This window comes from Salvelinus namaycush, chromosome 24 (assembly GCF_016432855.1).
Source record: "Salvelinus namaycush isolate Seneca chromosome 24, SaNama_1.0, whole genome shotgun sequence".
NCBI lineage: Eukaryota > Metazoa > Chordata > Actinopteri > Salmoniformes > Salmonidae > Salvelinus > Salvelinus namaycush.
Genome location: NC_052330.1, coordinates 21,834,420 through 21,861,143, shown reverse-complemented (window position 1 = coordinate 21,861,143; position 26,724 = coordinate 21,834,420). Strand labels below are relative to the sequence as shown.

The 26,724-nt window shown below is 46.6% G+C and overlaps 1 protein-coding gene across 1 annotated transcript in view; it reads left to right on the top strand.

Annotated features, from left to right (window-relative positions):
* Positions 1 to 26,724, top strand: part of LOC120019082 (pre-mRNA-processing factor 17-like) — a 53,836-nt gene that overhangs the window by 1,342 nt on the left and 25,770 nt on the right. The window contains exons 2-9 of the mRNA XM_038962324.1: positions 12,900 to 12,986; positions 13,116 to 13,245; positions 13,461 to 13,550; positions 13,719 to 13,858; positions 13,996 to 14,092; positions 14,231 to 14,370; positions 18,624 to 18,698; positions 21,421 to 21,466. Coding sequence (XP_038818252.1) covers positions 12,900 to 12,986; positions 13,116 to 13,245; positions 13,461 to 13,550; positions 13,719 to 13,858; positions 13,996 to 14,092; positions 14,231 to 14,370; positions 18,624 to 18,698; positions 21,421 to 21,466 — 805 coding nt within the window. The remainder of the gene's footprint in view (positions 1 to 12,899; positions 12,987 to 13,115; positions 13,246 to 13,460; positions 13,551 to 13,718; positions 13,859 to 13,995; positions 14,093 to 14,230; positions 14,371 to 18,623; positions 18,699 to 21,420; positions 21,467 to 26,724) is intronic.

Below are 26,724 nucleotides of genomic sequence, written 5' to 3'. Positions count from 1 at the left end.
TTCGCCTCCGCTCTGTGCCAATTACTAATGAAATCCAGCAACCATACACGTCTTTGCAAGGGTATACGATTAAATAGGAGAATATCTTAAACATTGTAGGCTATACTGTAGATTACCCTAAAAACTAGTGGCACCTCGTCTTACGGATGGTCAAATCATTGGATTTCATTGCTTTAACTCAATGTTGTCAGGTTACGATATATTTTATTCAGTCGGGCCATTTTTACAATGGCACTGTCACAAAGTGGGAAAGTGGTAGTGAACAACGCTCCAAAGATGTAATTCTAAGAATAGCCTACAGAATGTGTTTCCTAAGCCCAGTATCAGACATTTCTCCCACTGTCCCGTTCATCCTGTCTAGACTGTCACATTGGATCATTGGAATGTGCACATCGCTGTCTTGACAGGTTCAAACAACCATGTTTGTTTGTCCATTACACAAGGATCCTGCAATGTATTTTTATAGGGTGTCCATCCAGGCACAGGCTCATAGTGAGAACTTATGTTATAAAATAAATACGACCCTTCAATTTCTTAGTTGCTCAGTACATTATTATTATTCATAATATATATATATATATATATATATATTTTTTTTTTAATACAAATCATCAACATTAAGCCAATTTCCAAAATCGGATTTTGTAACGCAATACATCCTACAACAAAGCACCGAGCACTGTTGGCAGCGGTGCCGCTTCCTCACATTAACTTTTATGTTGCAGTCCGCTTAAAAAAAGAAAAAAATGCGGGTCACAATAGTACAATTAGGATAACATGAGCCTATGTTGAAGCTCTGTTGAGGTTAGCGTTGCACATTTTGGGGAATATTCAGAGGTGGAAACTTTCCGTGGGAATTAACGGGACTATATGAGAAGTAACAGGAATGTATTGGAATTAACGGAAAAATACGCAAATTAATATTAATACCATTTAAATCTGATGTTTTTTGCATTGGATGTATTTACCATATCATATGGAGACAGAAACATAAACCTTTTACTTCATCATGAGTAGACATTATTGCAAATTATTAAATCCTTCCAATAGAAATAAAAAAAACAATTTATTTACGAATTTAATTAATGAATTTAATTAAATGCGCTGACTCTTCACATGGGATGATTTCACTGAACAACAAAAGAAAGGGAATATTGAATGATCCCCAATGATCCATCGCATCTCCCAAAAACGTTTTCAACATGCATCTGTAAAATGATAGTCTAGAATCTAAAGCTTTGGTTGTCTTCCTCTCAGGCTTCCATGTCTTCTCCCTGGACCTCCTCAATGTCCACCTCTTGAACATCAGACTCTGAGGCCTCATCTTCGCTGTCACTTTCCAACCTTGTTGAGGATGGCTCGTTGTCAGGCTCAAAAAGTCTCAAATTTACCCGGATGACCACCAATTTTTCAACCCTTGTATTGGTCATCCTGTTGTTTGCTTTGGTGTGTGTGTTCCCAAACAAGGACCAGTTGCGCTCTGAGGCGGCTGATGTTGGTGAGATTTGAAGGATGATGGAGGCAACGGGGAAAGAGCCTCAGATCCAAAAGTCCCCTTCCTGATGAGATATGTTGGCATGACTGTCATATTGCATCTCCATCCCAAAGCCCTTGCTTGGAAGCGTACCTCACCAGACTGCAAAGAACCTTGCCCTCATCCAGGCCAAGGTGGCGAGACACAGTAGTGATGACACCATAGGCCTTGTTGATCTCTGCACCAGACAGGATGCTCTTGCCAGCATACTTGGGGTCCAACAAGTACACTGTGGTGTGTATGGGCTTCAGGCAGAAGTCTTCCTGCTTTTTGATGTATTTCAGAACTGCAGTTTCCTCTGCTTGGAGCAACAGTGAAGTGGTCAGGGCAGTACGTATTTCTTCTCTTACATCTGCAAGCAGAGTCTGAACATCAGACAGGATGGCATTGTCTCCCTCAATCTGTGCAATGGCTACTGCTATTGGTTTCAGGCTGCTTACCACTCTCCCAAAATACATCATCCAGGAGGGTACTCTTGATGGGGCTGTCCATATCGGCAGACTGATATGGCCATTTATTGGAGAGACTCCTTCCCCTCCAGGAGACTGTCAAACATGATGACAACACCACACCAACGGGTGTTGCTGGGCAGCTTCAATGTGGTGCTCTTATTCTCACTCTGCTTGGTGAGGTAGATTGCTGCTATAACTAATGACCCTTCACATAACTAACCATTTCCTTGGCTCTCTTGTGGAGTGTATCCATTGTTTTCAGTGCCATGATGTCATTGAGGAGCAGATTCAATGCATGAGCAGCACAGCCAATGGGTGTGATGTGAGGGTAGGACTCCTCCACTTTAGACCAAGAAGCCTTCATGTTCGCAGCATTGTCTGTCACCAGTGCTAATACCTTCTGTGGTCCAAGGTCATTGACTGCCTTCAGCTCATCTGCCATGTAGAGAACAGTGTGTCTGTTGTCCCTTGTGTCTGTGCTCTTGTAGAATACTGGTTGAGGGGTGGAGATGATGTTGTTAATTATTCCTTGCCAACAAACATTCGACTACCCATCAGAGATGATTGCAATACAGTCTGCCTTCTCTATGATTTGCTTGACTTTCACTTGAACTCTGTTGAACTCTGCATCCAGCAAATGAGTAGCTAAAGCATGTCTGGTTGGAGGGGTGTATGCTGGGCGAAGAACATTCAGAAATCTCTTCCAATACTCATTGCCTGTGAGCATCAGAGGTGAACCAGTTGCATACGCAGCTCTAGCAAGACATTCATCAGCATTTCTCTGACTATGTTCCTCCATTGAGTCAAAAACACTTCTGATTACAGGAGGACCATGAGCTGTTTCTATCGATAAGGTGTCTGATTCATCATTTTCACCTCAAATAGAAGTAGAGGGACTTTTGTCAGAGGTTGCTTGTTGTGCGCACAGAGGGAACTATGTGCACTTGGCCAGATGATTCCGCATCTTTGTTGCATTCTTCACATATGATTTGGCACAGTATTTGCAAATGTACACAGCTTTTCCTTCTACATTAGCTGCAGTGAAATGTCTCCACACATCAGATTGTGCCTGTGGCATTTTCCTGTAAAGATTAGGAAAAAATGAGTAAAAACAACCCCATGTACAGATAAATAGTTAAGCAGTTAGATTAAACAACTCCTTTGTAAGATAAATGTTTTAAAATGAAACATGTATGGAAACAGGTGAATTAACACTCCTCAGTTAGCAGGCTCAAGCAAGCTAAAACCCACATGGTAGCAAAAGCTAACTAGCAGAAATTGTTAACAAGTTAGAAATGATTAAGACACACTTTGCTGTAAGCTGCTATTTACTAGTTAACAAATATATTCACCCCACCCAGTATTGTAATCAAAACTTACCAGAAAGCATGTAGTCCTTGGCTCAGACAGTGTCGTAATGTGGGCTCAATAGCATCTCATTAGTGTGCAAGATCTTGAGAATCAGCTGCACATGTGATGGAAGAAATCCCTGTGCATGCAGAGGGTTGCATTTCCATTGAATTGGGGATTGTTAGGTTCTAGTTCACAGAGTAAAAACTCTACGGACACTATGAAAGCTTAACCAAGTTTAATTCTTCCCAGAGGATCAATACAGCTGCATTAGACAAAAACATTTTCACACAAGCACTGATATTTAACACAAGCACTGACATTTAACCATTCCTCCTAGGCTGAGTCTCCTCCTACACATCTGAACAGCCAATGCATTTATGTTGCTAGACAGAACCTTGGTGATATCTGTTCTTCCTCACTTCATCTGACCTGACCTCTACCCCAAAGTGCTCACTCTTCCCCAACTCACGGCTGTCAGGGTGCCTGGTACCAGACTGTGTCTCATCTCCTCCCATAGGATCCCTGATGGCTAACAATAACATATCCTGACATAATGTAAACGTTATACATTACCCTCTCTCCCTCAGTGACATGAATAAGTGTATTTCATATTCTCAGAACCCAACAGTATAGTTGAACCAAAATATGCCACAAGACCTCGAATTGCCTTGTGTATCCCACAAAAAAAGGTTCAATGTTGGGCTTCCGGTGACGCAACTTAGGAAATGGCCACCTAGTTTTTCGTACTGCACATTGGTTGGGTATTTCCCCCCCAAATTCAAGTATTTACTCTGAGCATTATAATAACTTACAAAAAATGGAAAAGGGGAAAATAGGAAAAGGTCGCGGAGCTACAACAACAGCCCGTAACAAGACAGCAGAAGATATAATCGTCAATGAACCCGAAATGGCTAATGCTAGCGCAAATAAGATAGCAGCAGTAAAAGAACCCTCATTTCGTGAGGTGATGAAGGAGGAATTGCGCGAGGCGCTCACAGGCTTACGAGAGGAACTTCGAGAAGATGTAAGAAAATAACTAAATGAGTTCAAGAAGGACATTAACCAGAAACTGGAAGAAAACAAATTAGAACTTCACAGCATATCTACAAGAATGGGGGACGCAGAACAGCGCATTGGGGAAACGGACACATGGAACTCCGGAGTCAAGGAAATACTTGAACAGTCACTGAAAAGCCAACACGCACTACAGGCAAAAGTGACAGAACTCGAAGGTTTCTCACGTCGAAACATTAGACTTTATAACGTAGTAGAGGGCGCAGAAAAAGACTCTGTGCCCAACTTCGTGGAGGGTCTATTCAAGGACATACTTGAAGACGACACTGACCTGGGAATTGAGAGAGCACACCGAGCTCTGGCCTCAAACCCCCCCCCCCCAGCGGCGCCCCACCAAGATCCATAGTAGTACGGTTCCTAAAATTCTCAGTCAAAGAGAAAGTCTTACATGCTACCTGGAAAAAGCCTGTTAACTTCCAAGGCCAACGAGTGTTCTTTGATCATGACTACGCGGGAGAGATACTGGAAAGAATACACCCCCATTAAGAAAGCACTTAAAGAGAAGGGTATTCGCTTCCAAACACCATACCCGGCAAAAATGCAGGTATTTCTGAAAAATGGCCCGGTTACATACGAGCATGCAGACGAGGCGGCTGAGGACCTGAAGTCAAGGGCTGCCCAGTGGAGTATACCGCCAGGTGAAAGGCGACATCACCAGCGGAAAGACTCGAGCAGGCTCTCCCATGGATCGTTGTCGACAAGCAGGGTCATGGAGAAAGAGGGAAACCATCTCGGCAAGAGGACGTTCACATCCGAGAGAGACTCAGACATTTCCAACGGGAAGATGTAAGACACTGAATCGGATTTAACAGAATTAATAGTTACCGCAGTTATTAAGACTTTGGGTTGTTACGGTTGACATTGCAATAGATAAAATATCTCCCATATTTTCCCCCAATGCTGAACAAGGGTGAGTAGCCAAAAGTATGTGTTCTTGGGCCTCCCGGGTGGCGCAGTGGTCTAGGGCACTGCATCGCAGTGCTAGCTGCGCCACCAGAGTCTCTGGGTTCGCGCCCAGGCTCTGTCGCAGCCGGCCGCGACCGGGAGGTCCGTGGGGCGACGCACAATTGGGCTAGCGTCGTCCGGGTTAGGGAGGGTTTGGCCGGTAGGGATATCCTTGTCTCATCGCGCTCCAGCGACTCCTGTGGCGGGCCGGGCGCAGTGCGCGCTAACCAAGGGGGCCAGGTGCACGGTGTTTCCTCCGACACATTGGTGCGGCTGGCTTCCGGGTTGGAGGCGCGCTGTGTTAAGAAGCAGTGCGGCTTGGTTGGGTTGTGCTTCGGAGGACGCGTGGCTTTCGACCTTCGTCTCTCCCGAGCCCGTACGGGAGTTGTAGCGATGAGACAAGATAGTAATTACTAGCGATTGGATACCACGAAAATTGGGGAGAAAAGGGGATAAAAAATAAAAAATAAATAAGTATGTGTTCTTTATGAACACATTAGGTAGCATATATATTAGCTAAGGATTAATGACACATTGACAACGGGGCGACAGAAGGGCATATCAAGGGGAGGATTCATGATATGCACGCATGACCGATATAGTTTTAACTTGTAATTAACCGATGTGTATAAGCGACGAAATAGGCGCCCTTATTATTTTCGCTTCCACCAGGTCTTGTTTGTGACTACGTCACGCATTTTCATATCTGAGCGAGGGGCCCATCCTGCGGACAGGCTCATCCCCTCAAACCCCAGAGGCAAGAGACAGTCCTCTGACATGGGAGTCCAAATACCAAAGTATTTTCCCACTTTGGTTTACTTTATTATCGTTCTTGATTTTTTCATTTTTAGGCTCATGATAAGCAGGCAGATATGGTGCACAGTTTTTTTTATTGATATCGATGCATCATCGGGAATTTAAGGTCATAAGTCTCAATGTAAACGGACTGGGGAGTGCCATCAAGAGAAGTAAGGTAATAGCAAAGATGAAACGGGAGAGAGTTGACATACTATTCTGGCAGGAAACTCACTTATCCACACCTGAACACGAGAAACTCAAGAAAATGGGATATAGGAACACTTTTTTTTTTTTTTTTACAAAATGGGTAGAAGGGGAGTTGCAATCTTGATCCCAAATTCAGTTAATTTTGAGTTTGTCAGAAATAAAAGACAAGGAGGGTAGATTTATATTTGTTAAATGTAAACTGCATATCAAGGAAGTTACATTATTTAATGTATACGCACCCCCAGGGAGTGACATGGTCTTCTATGGGAAGGTGTTTGATTTAATTGCCACAGAAACCACTGGCACTCTTATCTGTGGAGGGGATTTTAACACAATTCTAAACTCAAAATTGGACAGCACAAATCAAAATAGGAAAATGAGCCTAGTTGCCAAAAAGATCAATAGGATACTGCAGGATCTAGGACTGCTCGATGTATGGCGTGACACCCACAAGACCGATAAGGAATATACTTTTTACTCAGCCCGCCACACTGAATACTCCAGGTTAGACTACTTTTTTATGTACAGTGCAGATAGACACAGGCGTAAGGATTGTAGGATCGGGCAGAGCGACTTATCAGATCATAATGGAGTTTACCTCACTCTACACCTTGATAGCAAACCAAGAAATACTACATGGAGACTTAATACAAGCATGCTGAATGATCCAGCATTCAAGGAATCAATAAAGACAGAATTGAACATCTATCTGGAGAATAATGATAATGGGGAAGTATCTCCTGCTATATTGTGGGATGCAGCTAAGGCGGTTATTAGAGGAAAGATCATAGCCACATCATCTCTCAAGAAAAAGATTAAAGCACAGAAACTGCTGAAATTACAGGAAACCCTAAGAATCTTAGAACAATCTCATAGTCAATACAAAGACCCTCTTATATTACGAGAGATTCAAAAGGTAAAACAGGAAATTGACCAGATTTATAGAGAAGTAGAGAAAAAGCTTAGGTTCCTGAAACAACTATATTATGAAGCAGGCTCAAAGGCAACCAAATTACTAGCATGGAGACTCAGGAAACAACAAGCACAGAATACAATTTTCCAAAAAAAAGACCCCAAAACAAAAAGATCACATGCAAATTAGATGAAATACAGAATGCATTTGAATCATATTACACACATCTGTACAAGCAACCAGAGAAGGCAGACGCACAGACAATAGAGCACTTTTTGAACTCACTTGATCTCCCCTCAATTGGGACAGAGCAAAATGATAGACTAACTTTAGAAATATCCACCGAAGAAATGAATAAAGCAGTATCTCAACAAAAAGTCAACAAGTCTCCAGGCACTGATGGCTTCCCTTCAGAATGGTTCAAGACCTTCAGAGAACAATTAGCACCTCTACTTAAGGCCTGTTTTAACTGGACTCTGAGGGAGGGGGGGTCTCCCACCGTCATGGAGAGAGGCCATCATATCTGTAATCCCAAAAGAGGGTAAAGATAAGAAATAATGCAGTTCATATAGACCTATCGCAATTCTTAACACAGATTATAAACTATATGCATCAATAATAGCCAAAAGAATGGAGAACATAATCCCAGAATTGATTGACGGAGATCATACTGGTTTCATGCAAAATAGGCAGACACAGGACAATATAAGGAGAACACTACATGCCATGGACCACATTACTCAGAATAAGACAAGTGCAATATTAATCAGTCTAGATGCAGAAAAATCATTTGATTCAGTGGGATGGGATTACCTCTTCCAAGTTATGGAAAGATTTGGTTTCAACAAAGAAGTGATACAGTGCATCAAAACACTGTATTCATGTCCGACTGCTAGAATAAAGATAAATGGACATTTGACACGAACGATAAAATTAGAGCGAGGGGCAAGACAAGGCTGTAATCTTTCACCCACGCTCTTCTCCTTGTACCTCGAACCATTAGCACAGGCAATAAGATAGGACCCAACCTTAGAGGGAATAACAATAAGAGACAGTGAACATAAGATATGCATGTATACTGATGACGTTCTGTTATTCCTTAAAGACCCAGGCTCAAGCGTACCTAGATTGATGGATGTTCTACAAACATTTGGAACATATTCAGGGTATGTGCTTAACGTACACAAGACCCAAGCCCTAGTATATAATTATACCCCACAGGAAGAGCTGAAGAGCAGGTATAACTTCACCTGGACCTCTTCATCCATTAAATATCTTGGAGTATACCTACCAAAAGATACACCCAAACTTTATTGCATGAATTACGATCACATCAACAAGAAATATATGATGACCTAGACAGCTGGAACTCACTTCCCTTAGATCTTAGTAGTAGAATTGAAACAATCAAAATGAAAATCCTGCCGAGGTTACTGTATTTGTTCCAATCACTGCCCATAGAAATCCCACCTAAACAGTTTAGGGAATGGGATAAACGGATATCAAGGTTTATCTGGAACAGTAAGAGACCAAGAACTAGATATACAACATTACAATTACCAAAAAACTGTGGGGGTATGGCCTTACCAAACTTAAAAGATTATTATGTGTCAGCCCAATTGAGACCTCTGGTTTGTTGGTGCAATTCAGAATACGAATCCAAATGGAAAGACATCGAGACTACTTTGACAGGGATACCCATACAGTCAGTTTTGGGAAATAAGGACATGGTAAAATAAATATACAATAGACAAAATCAGTGGATTAATTTCTCTCTGAAGACATGGTTTAGGGTAGTTAAGCAAAATAATTTAGACAGAGAGATCAAACTGCTGAGTTGGCCTGCATACGACCCCAGCTTCATCCCTGCAACTCAGGACAGCAGATTTAAACAATGGACGCAGAAAGGCATCACATCATTCAGTACAATTATAAGGAATGGGAACCTAGATAACTTCCAGGACCTAAGTAAAAAAACATGGCTTGGATAAACAAGATTTTTACAGATACCTACAAGTCCGACACTATTTCTTAAGGGAGATAAAAGTGACTGACCCTCGAGCACCTCCAAAATTAATCCAAGTATTCACTAACGCATACAACTTGGGGTAACAAAAAAAACAAATTCAGATCTCTACTTGGGTATTCAATCCTCAAAAAAACATTCTACAAACTATATTAAAAAGAAATGGGAGGAGGAACTTAACATTGAAATAAGTGATGAAACATGGTTGAACATATTAGAGACTCAACAAAGCTCCACCAACTCAAGATCATGGAGAGAATTCTGTTGGAAGAATGTTATACGTTTCTTCATAACACCTAAACTGAAATCAAAACAGACTGGCTCACTACACCCTTGTTGGAGAGAATGCGGGCTATTGAGGGCGGACCACTCTCATATCTTTTGGTCCTGCCCCGCAATCGAAACTTACTGGGGAGAAATAAGATCTAACATTGGAAAAATAATTGGATTTGACATAGAACAAACATTCATTTCTTTGTACTTGGGTGAAATACCTGATAACTTACACAATAGAGAAAAGTACCTCTTGAAGGTCCTACTGGCAGCCAGTAAAAAGGCTATCACTAGGAAATGGCTACAAAAAGAACCTCCCACAGTGACACAATGGATAGACATTGTAGAAGAAATACACCACATGGAGCATATGACCTTTTGCTTTAAGAACTCAACAGGAGAGAGGGCAGGAATACTGGGAAAAATGGGTTTTGTACTTGGAAAAGGTCTAATTCAAAGATGCCAATGTACGTAACTAATATGATGATATGATGATGAAGGTATGAAGTGCACTGTAACTGCCAGATCTTTTTTGTTGTTCTTTTATTTTACTTTATTTGTACTTTATTTGTGCTCCTACAATAAAAACAAAGTATAAAAAATAAAATAAATGTTCAATGTTATAAGCTAACTTAATTTAAGCAAAATTCCCAGGCTTAATTTTCCATGGAAAATTTTCAACCCTTTGTAACCCTAGTTGAGATGTCACAAAACTACACTTTTGGTGGGAAATCATCAAAAATTCAATTTAACATTGAATATGAAAGCATACATCAATCTGAAAATGCTACGTATCACGTATCATGCTATGTCACGTATCAAAATAGATAGCTGTCTTACCTCAATCTGCTATATGTCCTGCGGATTTTGTGTAGAGAGCTGAATAGTGGCCTTTAATGCGTTTATCAGCATTTCAGCTGGACAACAAATGAAATGAGACCGCGCGGCATATGAAGATGCTTGAGGTGAATTACAGCCGCTCATGTTATAGTTATAGGATAGCCTATACGGCCTAATCTATTATAAATATTGCTTTCCAATTCAATTTACACACAACAGCAAGATAGCCTACATGTACTGTATAGGCTAAGTTTAACGACTAGGCGGCAGGTAGCCTAGCGGTTAAGCGCGTCGGGTCAGTAACCGAAAAGTTGCTGGTTCAAATCCCCGAGCCGACTAGGTGAAAAATTTGTCGGTGCCCTTCAGCAAGGCCCTGAACCCTAATTGCTGTGTCTGTCAGCGTAGTGTCCAGAGCATGGAGGCGCTACCAGGAGACAGGCCAGTACATCAGGAGACGTGGAGGAGGCCGTAGGAGGGCAACAACCCAGCAGCAGGACCGCTACCTCCGCCTTTGTGCAAGGAGGAGCACTGCCAGAGCCCTGCAAAATGACCTCCAGCAGGCCACAAATGTGCATGTGTCTACTCAAACGTTCAGAAACAGACTCCATGAGGGTGGTATGAGGGCCCGACGTCCACAGGTGGGGGTTGTGCTTACAGCCCAACACCGTGCAGGACGTTTGGCATTTGCCAGAGAACACCAAGATTGGCAAATTCGCCACTGGCGCCCTGTGCTCTTCACAGATGAAAGCAGGTTCACACTGAGCACATGTGACAGACGTGACAGAGTCTGGAGCCGCCGTGGAGAACGTTCTGCTGCCTGCAACATCCTCCAGCATGACCGGTTTGGCGGTGGGTCAGTCATGGTGTGGGGTGGCATTTCTTTGGGGGGCCGCACAGCCCTCCATGTGCTCGCCAGAGGTAGCCTGACTGCCATTATGTACCGAGATGATGAGATCCTCAGACCCCTTGTGAGATCATATGCTGGTGCGGTTGGCCCTGGGTTCCTCCTAATGCAAGACAATGCTAGACCTCATGTGGCTGGAGTGTGTCAGCAGTTCCTGCAAGAGGAAGGCATTGATGCTATGGACTGGCCCGCCTGTTCCCCAGACCTGAATCCAATTGAGCACATCTGGGACATGTCTCGCTCCATCCACCAACGCCACGTTGCACCACAGACTGTCCAGGAGTTGGCGGATGCTTTAGTCCAGGTCTGGGAGGAGATCCCTCAGGAGACCATCCGCCACCTCATCAGGCATGCCCAGGCGTTGTAGGGAGGTCATACAGGCACGTGGAGGCCACACACACTACTGAGCCTCATTTTGACTTGTTTTAAGGACATTACATCAAAGTTGGATCAGCCTGTAGTGTGGTTTTCCACTTTAATTTTGAGTGTGACTCCAAATCCAGACCTCCATGGGTTGATAAATTTGATTTCCATTGATACGTTTTGTGTGATTTTGTTGTCAGCACATTCAACTATGTAAAGAAAAAAGTATTTAATAAGAATATTTCATTCATTCAGATCTAGGATGTGTTATTTTAGTGTTCCCTTTATTTTTTTGAGCAGTGTATATTGGATCAAAAAATATCGCTTACCTTTGAAGATCTTCATCTTTTTGCAATCCCAAAGGTCTCAGTTACACAAGGAATGGTCGTTTTGTTCGATAAAGTCCTTCATATCCCAAAAAATGTCAGTTTATTTGGCGTGTTTGATTCAGAAACACACCGGTTCCAACTCGCCCAACATGCCTACAAAGGATCTAATAAGGTACCTGTAAACTTGGTCCAAACATTTCAAACAACGTTTCTAATCCAACCTCAGGTACCCTAAAATGTAAATAATCGATTTAATTTAAGATGGAATAAACTGTTTCCAAAACCGGAGAAAAACGAGGAGCACGCTCTCATTCACACGCACCAAAAGACTAGAGTCCAACTGAGTGACACTTAGAAAGACTATGACTACTTCTTCATTTTTCAGAAAACAAAACATCGAACAATTTCTTAAGACTGTTGACATCTAGTGGAAGCCATAGGAACTGCAATCTGGGTCCTAATAATTCGGCTTCCCCATAGAAAAGCATTGAAAAATCCAATGGCTTCCCTATAGAAAAGCATATGAAAATATTTTTCCTGGATGGATTGTCCTCGGGGTTTTGCCTGCTAAATAATTTCTGTTATACTCACAGACGTTATTTTAACAGTTTTAGAAACGTTAGATTGTTTTCTATCCAATACTACCATGCATATGCATATCCTAGCTTCTGGGCCTGAGTAACAGGCAGTTTACTTTGGGCACCTCAGTCATCCAAACTTCCGAATACTGCCCCCTATCCCTAAGAAGTTTTTAATGAACAGAACGCACCCCAGGATAGGTGTGTGACAACTAACATCAAGCCCCTTTAACTCAAGTGCCTTCATAGCCTAATGACTGACCAAAATGATGAGCAGTAGAAAACCTGTCAAGTTTCTTCTCCCCAACAGGAGGCTGTGGAGACTGGTGTGCATCTGGACCCCTCTCTCAAAGAGGTCACCTACAACCCCACATATGAAACCCTGTTTGCACCAGAGGTAAAATGTTTCATAGTAACATTTTACTCAAACTGCCGTACATCATTTGAATGAATGTACCTACCTAACTGTACCCACATAACATATATTTTGCACTGTGTTCACTCTTACATGTTTCTTTTCTCCAAGTTTGGTCCTGTCAACCCATATAGAAGTCAACAGATGGCTGCTCCCAGGAATATGCTGTCTGGCTATGCAGAGCCTGCTCACGTCAATGACTTCATGTTTGAACAGCAGAGGAGGACCTTCTCCACCTTTGGTAAGTTAGTGTAGGAGTGTCTGGGACTGTAGCCTATGTGACCAGTATAGACCTTATTCACACCACGGCCATTGTCTATGATAGAATGTTCAACTGTGAATAAGGTCTAGTGAAGAGGTTAACCTTCCTTTCACCTTGAATCTAACATTTTGGGGCTTTAAGGTAATTTAGCATCTTGGTTATTTTATTCACTTGTCATTCGGTTTTGCTTTCAGGCTATGCTCTGGATCCATCTGTGGACACAACAAGCCAGAATTCCTCCAATAGCTACATTGGTGCAGTGGATGAGGCAGAGAAAAAGAAAGGTAATGCTTCATTTCCTACTATTTGTGTTTTGCTTGGGGTGCATTGCTAGCCGGTAAGAGGGATGTTTTGAAATTTAATGGAAAGCTGTTGTAGTCATTGTTCTCCATAAAACCTTGTGAAAGAAAGAGCATAGTGTAACAGTTTCTCTTGTGTTTCTCCTCTCGTAGGATTGACTGTGTTTGAGGTTGGCCCAAAAAAACATGACAAGAGGAAAAAGGTGCAAGGAGGTGAATCGGATGACATTGACAATTACCTTGGGCCCTGGGCGAAATACGTGGACGAAAAGGACGGCGCCAAACCATCAGAGGTAATCAATCAATAATTGAAGTTCCTCAAAGCAATATGGATGCTTGTATTATATAGGAGCGTGTTTTAGACTTAACCGTTTTTCCTCCTGTAAAGAGATGGTTCTAACTGATTGTTGTCTGCTGATTTGGTCTGTAGGAGGAACAGAAGGAGCTGGATGAGATCACAGCCAAGAGGCAGAAGAAGGGAAGGAACGAGGAAGAGGCTCCGGCGGAGGAGAAGACCATTCTCCATGGTAACTAACACACTCATCTCAACCGTTACTAATTACATAACTGAACTGTTCAGCATTCACTCAGATGAGAAGAACATTTGCTGCAACCCTGTATGTAGGAAGTCTTCACTGTATACACTATCTCCTCTGTGTCTCCAGTTAAAGACGCGTATGACTACCAAGGGAGGTCTTACCTCCACGTACCCCAAGACGTGGGTATTAACCTGCGTACTGCAGACATACCAGACAAGTGTTACCTGCCCAAGAAACAGATCCACGTCTGGACTGGACACACCAAGGTGAGTTGTCAGTGGACACCTTCGGACTCCAGTGTTTGCCCTAGGATTTGCCCTAAGAGTTACAGTTGAAGTCGGAAGTTTACATACACTTAGGTTGGAGTCATTAAAACTCGTTTTTCAACCACTCCACAAATTTCTTGTTAACAAACTATAGTTTTGGCGAGTCGGTTAGGACATCTACTTTGTGCATGACACAAGTAATTTTTCCAACAATTGTTTACAGACAGATTATTTCACTTATAATTCACTGTATCACAATTCCAGTGGGTCAGAAGTTAACATACACTAAGTTGACTGTGCCTTGAAACAGCTTGGAAAATTCCAGAAAATGATGTCATGGCTTTAGAAGCTTCTGATAGGCTAATTGACATAATTTGAGTCAATTGGAGGTGTACCTGTGGATGTATTTTAAGGCCTACCTTCAAACTCAATGCCTCTTTGCTTGACATCATGGGAAAATCAAAAGAAATCAGCCAAGACCTCAGAAAAAAAATTGTGGTCCTCCACAAGTCTGTTTCATCCTTGGGAGCAATTTCCAAACGCCTGAAGGTATCACGTTCATCTGTACAAACAATAGTACACAAGTTTAAACACCATGGGACCACGCAGCCGTCGTACCACTCAGGAAGGAGACGCATTCTGTCTCCTAGAGATGAACGTACTTTGGTGCGAAAAGTGCAAATCAATCCCAGAACAACAGCAAAGAACCTTGTGAAGATTTCTGGCGGAAACAGGTACAAAAGTATCTATATCCACAGTAAAACGAGTCCTATGTTGACATTACCTGAAAGGCCGTTCAGCAAGGAAGAAGCCACTGCTCCAAAACCGCCATAAAAAAGCCAGACTACGGTTTGCAACTGCACATGGGGACAAAGATCGTACTTTTTGGAGAAATGTCCTCTGGTCTGATGAAACAAAAATAGAACCTTTTGGCCATAATTACCATTGTTATGTTTGGAGGAAAAAGGGGGAGGCTTGCAAGCCGAAGAACACCATCCCAACCGTGAAGCACGGGGGTGGCAGCATCATGTTGTGGGGGTGCTTTGCTGCATGGGGGACTGGTGCACTTCACAAAATAGATGGCATCATGAGGCAGGAAAATTATGTGGATATATTGAAACAACATCTCAAGACATCAGTCAGGAAGTTAAAGCTTGGTCGCAAATGGGTCTTCCAAATGGACAATGACCCCAAGCATACTTCCAAAGTTGTGGCAAAATGGCTTAAGGACAACAAAGTTAAGGTATTGGAGTGGCCATCACAAAACTCTGACCTCAATCCTATAGAAAATGTGTGGGCAGAACTGAAAAAGCATGTGTGTGCAAGGAGGCCTACAAATCTGACTCAGTTACACCAGCTCTGTCAGGAGGAATGGGCCAAAATTCACCCAACTTATTGTGGGAAGCTTGTGGAAGGCTACCTGAAACGTTTGACCCAAGTTAAACAATTTAAAGGCAATGCTACCAAATACTAATTAAGTGTAGGTAAACTTCTGACCCTCTGGGAATGTGATGAAAGAAATAAAAGCTGAAATATATAAATCTCTCTACTATTATTCTGACATTTCACATTCTTAAAATAAAGTGGTGATCCTAACTGACCTAAGACAGGGAATTTTTCCTAGGATTAAACGTCAGGAATTGTGAAAACTGAGTTTAAATGTATTTGGCTAAGGTGTATGTAAACTTCCGACTTCAACTGTAAGTGGGGGGTCTTCCTGCGGGGGTTGTGGTGGGATCTTCCTGGGGCATATATCTATACGTCTACATAATGCAGTGGCAGCCGCAATTTAGCAAATGCATATAGGGGAAACACTGGATTCAGGTGAGTGAGGGAACACTTATCTTCGGTCACGTTGGGTTAGCTATTGGATGACTGATACACACTTTACAGTGTCCGTCATCCTTACATGGGGGAAATGTGTATGAGCGACAGATGGAGAGGAAGAAAGTGCTGGTTCAGCAGACGGAGTGTGGAGAATATGTGATCAGGCCTTTGGTTCTGTCTGTCTGCAGTAGCGAGAGAGGGGGGAATCGCAAAGGCCTTAAATGAACAGGGCTTCCATCCCACTCATACTGGAACAGTTGCATACCAAGAGCCTAATTGAAAAGCTGGAGGGATGATTCAAAAAAGAAGCATGCTAGTGGGCTTGTGGTGGAAAGATAGTGCATGGAGAGGCTGGTAGATGGTTTGATAGTTTAGCGACGTGTTCTGTTAACATCATTGGGATTTGAGAAATATCCTGCACGGTGGATGCCATGAGCAATGTCTTGGTACAAATGAGTGTGCAGCAAGGCATGAAAGCCTGATATCTGCCTCTATAGAATTAGCATTCAAAGAGGATGTCCTCTTACTGCTGCGCTGCTAGCCATAGGGCAGGCTAAGTGTAATCTCTCTCTCACACACACACTCTCTGAACTGTCGATGGGTAGGGGATCAGTGCTGTCCAAGACAAGTTGTTGGTGGGTATTATCACGTGCGTGCACACGCAGTGTGTCAGTGTGGTGTTGATGTTGCCAGAGGGGTGATTGTGCCCTTGATGAAACGTTAACAAACTCCCGAAGACCAAGGGATAATTTTGACCAGAGGCAAATATTAAAGACACACACACACACACAGCGGTCTACTGCTCATTAAGTGGTGTCGAACTGCACTGTACCACAACACCTGCTGTTTCTGAAAATGGATAATAATAAGGATTGTTCTGGCTCTGTGGGAATACAGACAAGAGATAAGACACCATGTTAAGCAGGGGTGTCGTACTCATTCCATGGAGGGCCTAGTGTCTGAAGGTTTTTCTTTTTTCTTTTCAATTAAGACCTAGACAATCAGGTGAGGGGAGTTCTTTACTAATCAGTGACCTTAATTCGCCAATCAAGTACAAGGAAGGAGTGAAAACCCTCATCCACTCGGCCCTCCGTGGAATGAGTTTGACACCTGTGCTGTTAAAGTGGAACTGACAGCGTTAACTACCTTGCAGATATGAAACAAACAATCATCACATCAGTCAAAAATATCAAATTCCCAGTTTATGCTACAAAACCAACTTTATAAGAGGTTTTAAAAATAGTTTCTATTTGACTCAATGTTCCATGACGTACACTAAGACATTGTTGTCTGAATAGATGGATGCAGTTCAATGCATGATTAATATAATTCACTAATACATTTCTTTGGAGTCCAAAAAATATTACTATCAGGTTGTAAATCACAGCTGGCCTGATACATTGTTTGCTGCCTCCATTCGGCATGCACTGTTTCAGTTTCAATTACTCAATATTGTGGACGAACGGACACTTTAGCCAGTTAGCTCGGGTGCTTGGTTGGAACAAGCATGCATTGGCAGGCAAGTTGCAGAAAGCCCGAATAGGCTACAACTCCCCATCGTTTATCAGCGCAATTTTGATGGCCAACTAGCTGAAATTTTGCTGGCTAGCATTAGTTGTTGTTCTTGTTGATGTGCATAACTGAGGGAAAGAGAGCCTACCTTACCATGGTTGTTTGATCAATAGGACTGTAAAGTTCCCAAATGTAAGAGGACTCCCGTGGTCTTCAGATATTTGCAGAAATCATTTAGATGAATTTTGTGTCTTTTGGTGAATGGTTTCCAATGGTCTAAAGTTGTGCTGTTGCTACTGCATGTAAACACACAGTAAGGTTCAAAGTGAATGATGGCAGGCCCGTGTGGCAAATTACTTGTTTGTATAAAGGCCTACTTTATCTCTGATTTGCTATAGCGCACTGGTTGGTGTAGACTGGTCCTGGACGAGACAGATGTTTTATTCACTGCAGTGTCTATTAAATGTACGAATGCACCGCCACTTTCTATATTGCTATGAAATGTTCACAAATGCCTTAGTATACGTATTTCCAAAACATTCTAAGAATTTATGAAAACCTGACAATTACCATATCTAAGTGCTCGCTTGTCAGATTTTTTTTTTTAAAGGTGTCACATTCTTTCTGGAGGTGTATATGAACAGATTTTTACAGATTTCATGTTGCTAAAATGCTTTCAGTTCCACTTTAAGAGTTCTATAAGATGGTATAGGGTTATGTTACTATTGTATAATACTACTGCTGTGCTGAATGCTCCTTACCTTGCTCTCATCTCTCCTTATTATCTAATTCCTTCAGACAATTAGCCTTCTATATAAGAGGATTTATAGCAATACCATACATACCTCTGTGCTCATAGACAGGCAGATTATTATATTATGTCCACTCATTAACCCCTCTCTCACTCTCTGCAGGGGGTCAGTGCTATCCGTCTGTTTCCTGTATCAGGTCACCTGCTGCTCTCCTGCTCTATGGACTGTAAGATCAAGGTAAGGAACGCTCCTGCCACGCGGACACACTCCCGCCACGCTGACACCAGACCTGCCAGCATGCACGCATTTTGCGTATCAACTACGCAATTCTCTGTCCATGTACGCAGGTACGAGATCCGAGAAAAGTACGCAGAAATGAATAGGGCCTGATTTTTTAAATATATATAATTAAAATAAAAAAACTTTTGTAAACACATGGACAAATCCCTTCTCGTATGTTGTGGAAAGGTGAACACTAATTGATTCAAGCTAACATTAGCGAACATAAGCTGGACATTCAGTGGGCTCTAAAGTGCCAGCAGTTCACTCGCATTTGCTAGTGAAAGAAATTAAACGCAAATACGAAAAATAACTGGTCGCATTTGTGCGAGTGTGATATACATTTAATTCTGCCTCCCATTAGTTGTATTTTCCACGTAACATTACGAGGATCACGCAACCTGAGACTGTAACTGTAATTATGATCCACGTCACAAAAAGCATTACAGAAGTATAATCTCAAATAAATATAAACATCTTTGCATTAAATGGAGTGGGGAGTTTAGAAGACTGTGCGATGAATAATGAATGAGTGTCCGGTATTAGCTCTAGAGGCAATGCTTCTAAAATGCCGTGGCACTAGATTTGAGATTTTATCAATTCTAAAATCTGAAGTGATGTATGCGCTGCAAAGAAATCCAATGGGTACATTATGTAGGCTGAAACAGCAGACTCTTCTAGCGAACAGCGTTCAGATTCTCTTTGCGGTAGCCTACTGAACAGCGGTTCGATTCCCTTTGCGGTAGCCTACTGAACAGCGGTCCGATTCCCTTTGCGGTAGCCTACTGAACAGCGGTCAGATTCCCTTTGCGGTAGCCTACTGAACAGCGGTCAGATTCCCTTTGCGGTAGCCTACTGAACAGCTTTCAGATTCCCTTTGCGGTAGCCTACTGAACAGCGGTCAGATTCCCTTTGCGGTAGCCTACTGAACAGCGGTCAGATTCCCTTTGCGGTAGCCTACTGAACAGCGGTCAGATTCCCTTTGGGTAGCCTACTGAACAGCGGTCTGATTCCCTTTGCGGTAGCCTACTGAACAGCGGTCTGATTCCCTTTGCGGTAGCCTACTGAACAGCGGTCAGATTCCCTTTGCGGTAGCCTACTGAACAGCGGTCAGATTCCCTTTGCGGTAGCCTACTGAACAGCGGTCAGATTCCCTTTGCGGTAGCCTACTGAACAGCGGTCAGATTCCCTTTGCGGTAGCCTACTGAACAGCGGTCAGATTCCCTTTGCGGTAGCCTACTGAACAGCGGTCAGATTCCCTTTGCGGTAGCCTACTGAACAGCGGTCAGATTCCCTTTGCGGTAGCCTACTGAACAGCGGTCAGATTCCCTTTGCGGTAGCCTACTGAACAGCGGTCAGATTCCCTTTGCGGTAGCCTACTGAACAGCGGTCAGATTCCCTTTGCGGGAGCCTACTGAACAGCGGTCAGATTCCCTTTGCGGTAGCCTACTGAACAGCGGTCCGATTCCCTTTGCGGTAGCCTACTGAACAGCGGTCCGATTCCCTTTGCGGTAGCCTACTGAACAGCGGTCAGATTCCCTTTGCGGTAGCCTACTGAACAGTGGTCAGATTCCCTTTGCGGTAGCCTACTGAACAGCGGTCAGATTCCCTTTGCGGTAGCCTACTTAAGGTTTGTGTAACCAGTTTGCGGTCTGTCGATGCGATCATTTGTTTTTATGTTTTCAAAATGATTTTGCTTTTAGTGTTGATTAGGAACTGCATTTAAAAAGCCAATACTTGTGAGCTGGCCCTGGTGATTGGCCCTGTTTGAGAGGTGACAAGCGTTCTACTATAGAGACTAAACTTGGGGCCATTTGCAAAGAAAAACGTTATAGATAATTATTTCCATTCTACACTGTCCATGTAATGTAATGGAATTGATTTGATTTGGTACAATTCTATAATTGCGATCAGACTCAAACAGCGTGCGTACGGGGGAAAGAACCCCAATTAGGCATGTGCTATTTGCGCAAGTTTAATCTCCAATTTGCCGTCTGGTACTCTAAAAAGTTGGACAGGGTTGGCAGGTCCTGCCACGCTGACACGCTCCTGCCACGCTGACACGCTCCTGACACACCTGCCACGCTGATACGCTCCTGCCACGCTGCCACGCTCCTGACACACCTGCCACGCTGACACACCATTAAGTCCTCACTGAGGCGGGGATTTAGTACTGGGTTATTTATATCTTCTGCTGTAGCTCTTCTCATTTCCCCTTTCCTCAGCATGATATTTTTTTCATATTAAGTTAAACAATCTCTCTCTGCTCTATCTGTCTTTTCTCCCGCCTTGACTGAGACAAACTAACTTGTGTTTTGAAGAAGGAGCCTCTTCTCTTTCCCTCTGTTCCTTCTCTTTATCTTTCCATTTCTCTCTTTATCTTTCCATTTTTCTCTCCTTGGCTTAGCTGAGAGTGATTCTATCCTGTGGACTTAGAAAGAAACATGTCTTTGGTCTCTCTTCCTCTCTGCGTGTTCCTGGTAGAACCAGGGGCCTATTGGTTTTTAATTAGGACTTAACTGTCTCAGATGAGCCCTGTGCTGTTTTCTGATGAGACCCTCACTGTTTACCAGTGGGACTGGTGCTTGAGACACTGACCCGTGCTGGTCAACGCTTGTCAAAGGGTCACAGTGTTTTTGGCAGAATCTGTATTAATCTTCTCTCATTCCTCTCTCCTCAGTTGTGGGAGGTGTATAATGAGAGGAGGTGCGTACGGACGTTTATCGGTAAGTGGACTAAGTCTGTTTCCTGTTTCGCACTCTGTTTCTGTTATTCATGTTGTGCTACAAGGATTCCAATACCCATTGGATTAAGAGGATAAGACCTTAGCTGAAACCACTAACAAGTCTAAGTGCTGTCATCTCTTAAGGGTATACAAAACCAATTGTGTTTCTTAATCAATCAAGCACATGACTTCAATATTCAATCTATCCACTAGTACAACTTATTGCAATCCGTCATACTCCTCTCCCTTGGCAGATCTGATTACACTGTTTCTGCCTATAGCTGCATTCTCTAAATGAAGATTGAACACTAATTCAACGCTGAGTGAACGTGAGGCTGAACATTGTGAGGCTGAACATTGTGAGGCTGAACATTGTGAGGCTGAACATTGTGAGGCTGAACATTGTGAGGCTGAACATTGTGAGGCTGAACATTGTGAGGCTGAACATTGTGAGGCTGAACATTGTGAGGCTGAACATTGTGAGGCTGAACATTGTGAGGCTGAACATTGTGAGGCTGAACAGTGTGGGGGAACAGAACATTGTGTGGGGGAACAGAACATTGTGTGGGGGAATAGAACATTGTGAGGCTGAACATGGGGGGAATAGAACATTGTGTGGGGGAATAGAACATTGTGTGGGGGAATAGAACATTGTGTGGGGGAATAGAACATTGTGTTGGGGAATAGAACATTGTGTGGGGGAATAGAACATTGTGTGGGGGAATAGAACATTGTGTGGGGGAATAGAACATTGTGTGGGGGAATAGAACATTGTGTGGGGGAATAGAACATTGTGAGGCTGAACATGGGGGGAATAGAACATAGGGTAGCTGTAAGATGGTGTCAGAGTTTGCGCTGGACATCCCATTACCCTGTTTCCAACTATTCCTCAACTCTTGATGTTGAGTCAGAACGTTAATTCAGCATTAATAGAACATTTATGGAACGTGAACTGACACTGTTTGGGGTGGAGGGGGGTTTAAGACATGGAGTAGATTTAAAATGGCATCAGACTTCTGGGAAACGTTCTGAATGGAAATGGAACGTTAATGGGATACTTGAGGATTTTGGCGATGAAGGCCTTTATCTACTTCCCCATAGCCAGATTCACTCATAGATACCATTTGTATGTCTCTGTGTCCAGTGTGAAGGAAGTTGGAGGTAGTTTCGCGGGCCAATGCTAACTAGCATTAGCGCAATGACTGTAAGTCTATGGGTATCTAATAGCATGTAGATAAAGGGCCTCAAAATCCTGAAGTATCCCTTTTAATTTACTGCTATGTTCATGGAATCTGAAGGTTCCGCTGAGTGTTGAGTATAGGATTACACTAGACAGTGGCATGCAGCTGGGTGTTGGGACCCTCCCTCCCTCCAGGCTGGGTGTTGGGACCCTCCCTCCCTCCAGGCTGGGTGTTGGGACCCTCCCTCCCTCCAGGCTGGGTGTTGGGACCCTCCCTCCTCCAGGCTGGGTGTTGGGACCCTCCCTTCCTCTCTCCAGGCTGGGTATTGGGACCCTCCCTTCCTCCCTCCAGGCTGGGTGTTGGGACCCTCCCTCCCTCCAGGCTGGATATTGGGAGCCTCGCTCCCTCCAGGCTGGGTATTGGGAGCCTCCCTCCCTCCCTCCAGGCTGGGTATTGGGAGCCTCCCTCCCTCCCTCCAGGCTGGGTATTGGGAGCCTCCCTCCCTCCCTCCAGGCTGGGTATTGGGAGCCTCCCTCCCTCCCTCCCTCCCTCCAGGCTGGGTATTGGGAGCCTCCCTCCCTCCCTCCAGGCTGGGTATTGGGAGCCTCCCTCCCTCCCTCCAGGCTGGGTATTGGGAGCCTCCCTCCCTCCCTCCAGGCTGGGTATTGGGAGCCTCCCTCCCTCCCTCCAGGCTGGGTATTGGGAGCCTCCCTCCCTCCCTCCCTCCAGGCTGGGTATTGGGAGCCTCCCTCCCTCCCTCCCTCCCTCCCTCCCTCCCTCCCTCCCTCCCTCCCTCCCTCCCTCCCTCCCTCCCTCCCTCCCTCCCTCCAGGCTGGGTATTGGGAGCCTCCCTCCCTCCCTCCCTCCCTCCAGGCTGGGTATTGGGAGCCTCCCTCCCTCCCTCCCTCCCTCCAGGCTGGGTATTGGGAGCCTCCCTCCCTCCCTCCCTCCCTCCAGGCTGGGTATTGGGAGCCTCCCTCCCTCCCTCCCTCCCTCCAGGCTGGGTATTGGGAGCCTCCCTCCCTCCCTCCCTCCAGGCTGGGTATTGGGAGCCTCCCTCCCTCCCTCCCTCCAGGCTGGGTATTGGGAGCCTCCCTCCCTCCCTCCCTCCCTCCAGGCTGGGTATTGGGAGCCTCCCTCCCTCCCTCCCTCCCTCCAGGCTGGGTATTGGGAGCCTCCCTCCCTCCCTCCCTCCCTCCAGGCTGGGTATTGGGAGCCTCCCTCCCTCTCTCCCTCCCTCCAGGCTGGGTATTGGGAGCCTCCCTCCCTCTCTCCCTCCCTCCAGGCTGGGTATTGGGAGCCTCCCTCCCTCCCTCCCTCCAGGCTGGGTATTGGGAGCCTCCCTCCCTCCCTCCCTCCAGGCTGGGTATTGGGAGCCTCCCTCCCTCCCTCCCTCCCTCCAGGCTGGGTATTGGGAGCCTCCCTCCCTCCCTCCCTCCCTCCAGGCTGGGTATTGGGAGCCTCCCTCCCTCCCTCCCTCCAGGCTGGGTATTGGGAGCCTCCCTCCCTCCCTCCCTCCAGGCTGGGTATTGGGAGCCTCCCTCCCTCCCTCCCTCCAGGCTGGGTATTGGGAGCCTCCCTCCCTCCCTCCCTCCCTCCAGGCTGGGTATTGGGAGCCTCCCTCCCTCCCTCCCTCCAGGCTGGGTATTGGGAGCCTCCCTCCCTCCCTCCCTCCCTCCCTCCCTCCCTCCCTCCCTCCCTCCCTCCCTCCCTCCCTCCCTCCCTCCCTCCCTCCCTCCCTCCAGGCTGGGTATTGGGAGCCTCCCTCCCTCCCTCCCTCCAGGCTGGGTATTGGGAGCCTCCCTCCCTCCCTCCAGACTGGGTATTGGGAGCCTCCCCCCCTCCCGGCTGGGTATTGGGAGCCTCCTCCCCTCCAGGCTGGGTATTGGGAGCCTCCTTCCCTCCAGGCTGGGTATTGGGAGCCCTCCTCCCCTCCAGGCTGGGTATTGGGAGCCCTCCTCCCTCCCTCCAGGCTGGGTATTGGGAGCCCTCCTCCCTCCCTCCAGGCTGGGTATTGGGAGCCTTCCTCCCCCCTCCCTCCAGGCTGGGTGTTGGGAGCCTTCCTCCCCCCCTCCCTCCAGGCTGGGTGTTGGGAGCCTTCCTCCCCCCCTCCCTCCAGGCTGTGTATTGGGAGCCTCCCTCCCTCCAGGCTGGGTATTGGGAGCCTCCCTCCCTCCAGGCTGGGTATTGGGAGCCTCCCTCCCTCCCTCCAGGCTGGGTATTGGGAGCCTCCCTCCCTCCCTCCAGCCTGGGTATTGGGAGCCTCGCTCCCTCCCTCCCTCCAGCCTGGGTATTGGGAGCCTCCCTCCCTCCAGGCTGGGTATTGGGAGCCTCCCTCCCTCCAGGCTGGGTATTGGGAGCCTTCCTCCCTCCCTCCAGGCTGGGTATTGGGAGCCTTCCTCCCTCCCTCCAGGCTGGGTGTTGGGAGCCTTCCTCCCCCCCTCCCTCCAGGCTGGGTGTTGGGAGCCTTCCTCCCCCCCTCCCTCCAGGCTGGGTGTTGGGAGCCTTCCTCCCCCCCTCCCTCCAGGCTGGGTGTTGGGAGCCTTCCTCCCCCCCTCCCTCCAGGCTGGGTGTTGGGAGCCTTCGTCCCTCCCTCCCTCCAGGCTGGGTGTTGGGAGCCTTCCTCCCCCCCTCCCTCCAGGCTGGGTGTTGGGAGCCTTCCTCCCTCCCTCCCTCCAGGCTGGGTATTGGGAGCCTTCCTCCCTCCCTCCCTCCAGGCTGGGTATTGGGAGCCTCCCTCCCTCCCTCCAGGCTGGGTATTGGGAGCCTCCCTCCCTCCCTCCAGGCTGGGTATTGGGAGCCTCCCTCCCTCCCTCCAGGCTGGGTATTGGGAGCCTCCCTCCCTCCCTCCAGGCTGGGTATTGGGAGCCTCCCTCCCTCCCTCCAGGCTGGGTATTGGGAGCCTCCCTCCCTCCCTCCCTCCAGGCTGGGTATTGGGAGCCTCCCTCCCTCCCTCCCTCCCTCCCTCCCTCCCTCCCTCCCTCCCTCCCTCCCTCCCTCCCTCCCTCCCTCCCTCCCTCCCTCCCTCCCTCCCTCCCTCCCTCCAGGCTGGGTATTGGGAGCCTCCCTCCCTCCCTCCCTCCCTCCCTCCAGGCTGGGTATTGGGAGCCTCCCTCCCTCCCTCCCTCCCTCCCTCCCTCCCTCCAGGCTGGGTATTGGGAGCCTCCCTCCCTCCCTCCCTCCCTCCAGGCTGGGTATTGGGAGCCTCCCTCCCTCCCTCCCTCCCTCCCTCCCTCCCTCCAGGCTGGGTATTGGGAGCCTCCCTCCCTCCCTCCCTCCAGGCTGGGTATTGGGAGCCTCCCTCCCTCCAGGCTGGGTATTGGGAGCCTCCCTCCCTCCAGGCTGGGTATTGGGAGCCTCCCTCCCTCCAGGCTGGGTATTGGGAGCCTCCCTCCCTCCAGGCTGGGTATTGGGAGCCTCCCTCCCTCCAGGCTGGGTATTGGGAGCCTCCTCCCCTCCAGGCTGGGTATTGGGAGCCTCCTCCCCTCCAGGCTGGGTATTGGGAGCCTCCTCCCCTCCAGGCTGGGTATTGGGAGCCTTCCTCCCTCCAGGCTGGGTATTGGGAGCCTCCCTCCCTCCAGGCTGGGTATTGGGAGCCTCCCTCCCTCCAGGCTGGGTATTGGGAGCCTCCCTCCCTCCAGGCTGGGTATTGGGAGCCTCCTACCCTCCAGGCTGGGTATTGGGAGCCTCCCCCCCTCCCTCCAGGCTGGGTATTGGGAGCCTTCCTCCCTCCCTCCCTCCAGGCTGGGTATTGGGAGCCTCCCCCCCTCCCTCCAGGCTGGGTATTGGGAGCCTTCCTCCCACCCTCCAGGCTGGGTATTGGGAGCCTTCCTCCCCCCCTCCCTCCAGGCTGGGTGTTGGGAGCCTTCCTCCCCCCCTCCCTCCAGGCTGGGTGTTGGGAGCCTTCCTCCCTCCCTCCCTCCAGGCTGGGTATTGGGAGCCTTCCTCCCTCCCTCCCTCCCTCCAGGCTGGGTATTGGGAGCCTCCCTCCCTCCCTCCAGGCTGGGTATTGGGAGCCTCCCTCCCTCCCTCCAGGCTGGGTATTGGGAGCCTCCCTCCCTCCCTCCAGGCTGGGTAT